At 35.1% G+C, this 6,134-nt stretch overlaps 1 protein-coding gene across 1 annotated transcript; it reads left to right on the forward strand.

The window, feature by feature from the left end:
• The first annotated feature begins 899 nt into the window (after positions 1-899).
• LOC147548642 (protein trichome birefringence-like 41) lies at positions 900-5,867 on the forward strand. Its single transcript, XM_086671445.1, has 5 exons — positions 900-1,252; positions 3,484-3,655; positions 4,114-4,289; positions 4,675-4,833; positions 5,325-5,867. Exons 1-5 carry the CDS (start codon positions 1,008-1,010, stop codon positions 5,620-5,622), a joined length of 1,050 nt encoding a protein of 349 aa, XP_086527571.1. The 5' UTR covers positions 900-1,007; the 3' UTR covers positions 5,623-5,867.
• Positions 5,868-6,134: the final 267 nt, after the last annotated feature.

A 6,134-nucleotide genomic window follows, 5' to 3' on the forward strand; every position in this document is an offset into this window, starting at 1 on the left:
GGTTTTTTCGGCCTAAGACAGGCTGGGATTGGACTTGCTCTAAGAACTTCAAGTCATCAGCTTCTTTCAAAAAACTAGACCCAATGATCTAACGGTTTCTCTTACCTTATTAACCCCCCATGAAAACTTTAATATGGTTGGAAGTACTGAATCGACCTTATTTCCATTTCAGCACATTTCATCAAGGACTCGCTACTTCCATTCCATCTAGTGATGTCTAAAAGGCCGGGTTCGGGTCGTCCCTCAAGTCTTTTACGGGGTCGGGCCTAGCCAACCTGGATTGGGGTAGTCCCGGGGCTCAACCCGAGTTGGCTATACAGGGGTCCAACCAAGGACCGAGTTGAACTCGTGTCCTGCCGGGTCAACCCATTTTTTGTGCATATTTAAAAAAAAACATATAAATCAATAGTTTATGAACGATATTTCTTTTCTCACTTAAAACTTACCTAATTTTTTTTTATATTCTAACTTAAAAACAAAAGATTTTCTAAACTTACATAATATATAAATATTTAGTAAGAATCTAGATATTTCTTCTCAAATTTAGCACTTACCTAATTTTTTTATATTCTCTAACTTAAAAAAAAGATTTTCTAAACTTACATAAGATATAACTCTTTAGTAAGAATTCTAGATATTTCTTTTATAACTTAAAACTTACCAAAATTTATTGTTAGATAGGAATTTATAAAGCTTACCAAAATATCTTCTTGATCTTTAAGTTATTTTATATTTTCTAAATAAGATATAAATACTTAATAGGAATATAAATGTTTAAACAATGAAGGGAAAAAAAGGAGAAAGAAAAAAATCTGCTGGGCCGGGCCTAACCCGTCGGGCCAGAATAGAGGCCCAGCCCGGCCTTTATAACAACACTTCCATCTTTATAAATAAGGTAACAACTATAAACCGTGATCCCTTTACATATACTCTGCTTCTCTCTCTAGATACCAAAACCCTCTCTCTAAATCTCTTTTTTCTTAGAGAAAAACAGAGGTTTTAGAGAGATGGAATTCTTGATTTGTTCTTCTTCTACTCTAATATTATTACTTTTATTATTCATTCAACAAACAGTTGGTAAAGAGGGCTGTGATTTTTTCACAGGGTCTTGGGTATTTGATAATACATACCCACTTTACGATTCGGCGAAATGTCCCTTAATCGAACGTGAATATAATTGTCAACGTAACGGTAGATCCGATACTCAGTACGAAAAATATAGATGGAAGCCTCAAGGTTGTGAATTAGTCAGGTAACATTCTTTCTTTTCAAGCTTTCTTTTTTACCGATTCATGAGTTCTTCACATAATTATTATGTACCTAACTAGACTACTAGTTTGAGATATTATTACTAGATAGATGTTGTTAGGGGACTGGTTTAGTGATTGATAAAATAGGTAGAAAAGGTATGCAAATATGGAACAATAATTAAGTAGGTTGTTTTAGAGGTGGGCACAATCCACTAGGTAGGTGTCATGGACCATCATTCTAATCAATGTTAGTGGTCAGGCTAGGACCCAATAATAGATGTAGAAATCAGTGGGATTCAGCAATAAAAACATATACTTTATTGAATATTGTCAGTTCAAAAGGGATAGTTTTTTTTTCTCCTTTTTTAACTTTATCATGTGACATTGGCATCACAAAAACTTGGACATTGATTCTCTATGTCATTGTATATAGTTATAAAAATTCTAACATATACATATTATTATATTTTTTGTGTGAGGTGGGGCAGCAAGAACAGTTGGATCAATATTGAGTGGATTCACAAAGATTTGTAATATAGTAACTTGAGATCTTAAATTACTTGGAAATCATAGGGTTTAGGAAACCTTTTGAGAGTTTGCTTTTAAGATAGATTAATGGAACACAAAGAGTATGCATGGCCAGGGCTAGGAAAATAGTCTCAAAATCTGAAATCCGCCGTAGACCCAGAGGGAACAAAGGTTTGTGTTCAGAGGCGAGGCCACAGAAGTCCTTCTAGGACTCGTGCCCCCTATATGTCCTTATGTTTTTTTTGTTAAGGATGTCCTTATGTTAATACGAAGCCGCTAGTCATCCTAGTGCAACCGAAAAACAAGAAGTCTATCCCAACCCTAGTCCGTAATGCACCTTGGGAGGCCCATTTTGAGAGTTTGTATTAAGATTGATTAAATGAACACAAAGAGTATGCATGGCCAGGGCTAGGAAAATAGTCTCAAAATCTGAAATCCGCCGTAGACTCCCGAGGGAACAAAGGTTTGTGTTCAGAGGCGAGGCCACATGAGGCCTTCTAGAGACTCGTGCCCCTATATGTCCTAATGTTTTTTTGTTAGGATGTCCTTATGTTAATACGAAGCCGCTAGTCATCCTAGTGCAACGGAAAACAAGAAGTCTATCCCAACCCTATTCCGTAATGCACCTTGGGAGGCCCATTATGTCTCACGTCAAGTAGTTTTACTTTATATAACTATTTTCTTTTTTGGTTGTTGACAATGATATGAGTAATAAAAATAACTATTTACAATCATTTTAAATAAATATTCCTCTCTATCTCTCTTGTTGTTATAGATTTTAAAGCTTAATCAGTTCTATTCTTTACGTCTCAAAGTAAAAGTCTCATTTTAAAAATGTAACTTTCTTTTACCAATTTTATTTTCTATTTTACCCATATTAATTTTTAGCATGTTTTTTAGAATTCAAAAGAATTAGAAACACCATATATAAGACTAGTTCCATAAACACAAATGATTTGTATCTCTCTCTCTAAAAGATTACCAAAATAAGAAATTGTTTTAATGTTGTAATAAGTACATTATGTATTGTCATCGCCAATACAAAGGTATAATTGGAAAAAAATGCATTGAAATACGACTAGAAATAGGTCCAGACTTAAAATACTTGAACTTTTCATTTATAATTACCAAACCAAAAAAACTAGTGGTAGACTTACAAAATATGTTTCTATTTTTGCAATTTTTTTCTTTTTCATGATTTGAAATGTTGTTTTAAATTTAATGAGAAACTATATAGAGAGTACATTTTTTTGTGCAATTAATGAGAAGAGTCGAGTTCCAAGTTAAATCTAGATAAGGATTTGTGCCTTTAACCTAAAATTAAGTGGGAAGTCAAAATCATCCAAAACTGAACCAATTTAGGGAGATAAGTCATTTTCATCCAAACTTAATCAAAATAACCTACAAACAAATGTGTCTACGGCCTCAGTGACTCAAGTTGAAGAATAATCACGTCTCCTTTAACGTGTTTACTGAATTTTGCATTGGTTTCTTTATGAAAACCTGAACCCGACAACTCATATTTGTCTTCTGCCTTGCTAGCGTGAAAAACCCAATTTAGGTGATATTAGAGTGCATCGATTGGCGTATTTGAGTTTTTGTGGCAAAATTGTGTATAACAAGTTGATTACAGTTTTGTGACTGTAAATAAATAATTAATTACTGTATAATGGAAGAATTGGAATATTAATTAGATGTTGTATAGGTTTGACGGTCAGGATTTCTTAAGGAGGTGGAGAGGGAAAAGCATCATGTTTGTGGGGGATTCTCTGAGCAAAAACCAATATGAATCCCTTATTTGTTTACTTCATTCTGCAGTGCCAGGTGTTAACTACACTATGGACAGACAAGACTCTATCTCCACTTTTAAAATCAATGTGAGTAAAGTAAATTAGGTTTTCTCTTTTCCTTTAGGCCATGTTTGACATACCAAGAATGCAAAAGTCGAATTTGGTGCGGCTATAGGCGCCCCTCTTTTTTTATTTTTAGGCCACCCTCACTCTTAGTGCCCTGTGGATTGGGGCAGTCCGATGCCACTCGGGTTAGGCCTAGTCCATACTGGTCAGACCAGTTCGAGTGACCTCAAACCGCCCCAATCCATGGGCTTCAAACTACTCATTCCGAGACCCAAGGAAAGTCCCAAGAAAGTAGTGGCCCAAGAGCAAAAGAACATGGCATTAGATACATCAATGGTTCCAAAAAAAAATTTATCTAACCAATTATCATTGTAATGTTGGCCACGATAAAGTGAAAGCAGCGACTATGTGTGTTTCTCGAACAACTACGTCATTCGTTATCACGTTTTCCCTTAATTGTTTTTTTATGGGATTTACAGGAATATGGGATTTCAGTTATGCTTCAGCGCAATGTGTATCTAGTTGATGTTGTAAGGGAAAAAATCGGTCGAGTTCTTAAACTCAACTCCATTGAGAGTGGAAAAGCATGGAACGGAATTGATATGTTGATTTTCAACACTTGGCACTGGTGGAATCGAAGAGGCCCCACTCAACCGTAAGATCTCTCATCCTATACTCGTTAGACCTAATTTTGTCATCGTTATGGTAAGGTCTTGGGAGTATCCTCGTAACGATGACCTTATATAAAAACAGACCAAAATGAAGATCTGTACATTTTAGGCAACTAGGTCATCGTTAATACTAGGAGCCGATAGTTATACCAAAGAAGTATTAATTTTGTCAATGAGAAAAGATTGTATAAAGTATAAGGTAGTTTTAGTAAACCTAGATATTATTGAGAGAAATGGTACCTGTTTGGGGGTCAATGTGAGGGTTGGGATGAGAGGTATATGCCTATCTTCGGATCTGGTGTTTTGGTGGTCTGTGTAGACTTGCCCTTTTGAAGATAATCTAGGTCTTAACCGTTGGAACTATTGCAGGTGGGACTATATTCAAGAAGGAGAAAAGATTTACAAAGACATGGATCGTTTGGTTGCTTTCAAGAAAGCTTTGACAACATGGGCAATATGGGTAGACACAAATGTCGATCCTACGAAAACCAAAGTTTTCTACCAAGGGGTTTCTCCATCTCATTACAAGTAAGTTCCTATTTTCTTAACTTATCAAGCTCATTTGCGAAGTTTTGGTCTGTACTGAGGGTCGGCCCAAATATCTTATGTGCCAAACAGCCCAAAGCATACTCTAAAATTTGTGATGCACTAAGAAATCCACACCCAATATCTTTTGTTGTTAGATTAAGATGGTGTTTGTCTTTTCGTACTGTATAAACGGCCTATTTGAACTTGACTTGTAATAGTCATTTTAGGTCGGTGTTTTAATTCAGACTTATTTTAACGTCTTAGTATGATAGACAAAATACTACATGAGTCGACCATTCTAATGAACTAAAAATCCTAAAGTGAAGAAATAAACATTTGGAGATCTCGCTTGAAACAAATCAAATATATAGCAGACTAAGTGGAGTAGAGCCCGACGGGCTCATGTTTCCCGTCTAAAAGTTTTACTCTTTTGGTATATAACAAGATTTAAAGCAAATTTTATATCACTCTAATCCATCATTTTGAATCAGTGGAAGTGATTGGAAGGAGCCAAATGTGAAGAACTGTTTACTTGAGAAAGAACCAATTAAGGGTTCCACATATTTAGGGGGAACTCCTCTGGCAGTATATGCAATGAAGGAGGTTTTGAAAACTATGAGGATACCAGTGTACTTGCTTGATATAACAACCCTTTCACAATTGAGGAAAGATGGACACCCATCTATGTATGGATTTGGTGGCCCAAAAGCAATGGATTGCAGCCATTGGTGTCTTGCTGGTGTTCCTGATACTTGGAACCAGCTTCTATACAATTCTCTCATTCTTTAATGGGGAATTTCTTTTACTCCATATTTACCATATCATTATTAATTTTCTAATTTATATTTAGGCATTTAAACTAACTTTTTATATTAATAAAGTTTGAAACATCAACCAATTGTGGTCGTAATTGGTCTAATGTTTTATAGATTTTGTTAAGCAATACAATTCTTAGTTCTTACAACCAATTGTGGACATGTATGACAATTAAATTTTCTTAAGGCCAGATATAAAGTTTTCGAAATTTGATTTCATGTGTTGATTACTTGATTAATGAAGTGTTTATACTTCGCAATGCAGAAGTCCCAAGTTCGATCCGATGAAAGTTTAAATCTAGGAACTGAATTTGGATATAAATAAAATAGTTTATGTGGCCATTTAATTCATCGGGCTTTAGACCATTTAATTTCACCGGGCATTAGGCTAGTAGTAATTCGGAAGTTATCATGCTTATCACATTGTATTGATGTATCAATGCCTTTGGAATGACCATTGTAGTCAATACTCAAAAAAAAGAAAAA

The sequence above is a fragment of the Eschscholzia californica genome, unplaced genomic scaffold (assembly GCF_041429995.1).
Source record: "Eschscholzia californica isolate CP2 unplaced genomic scaffold, dmEscCali1.0.p SCAF_3, whole genome shotgun sequence".
Classification (NCBI taxonomy): Eukaryota; Viridiplantae; Streptophyta; class Magnoliopsida; order Ranunculales; family Papaveraceae; genus Eschscholzia; species Eschscholzia californica.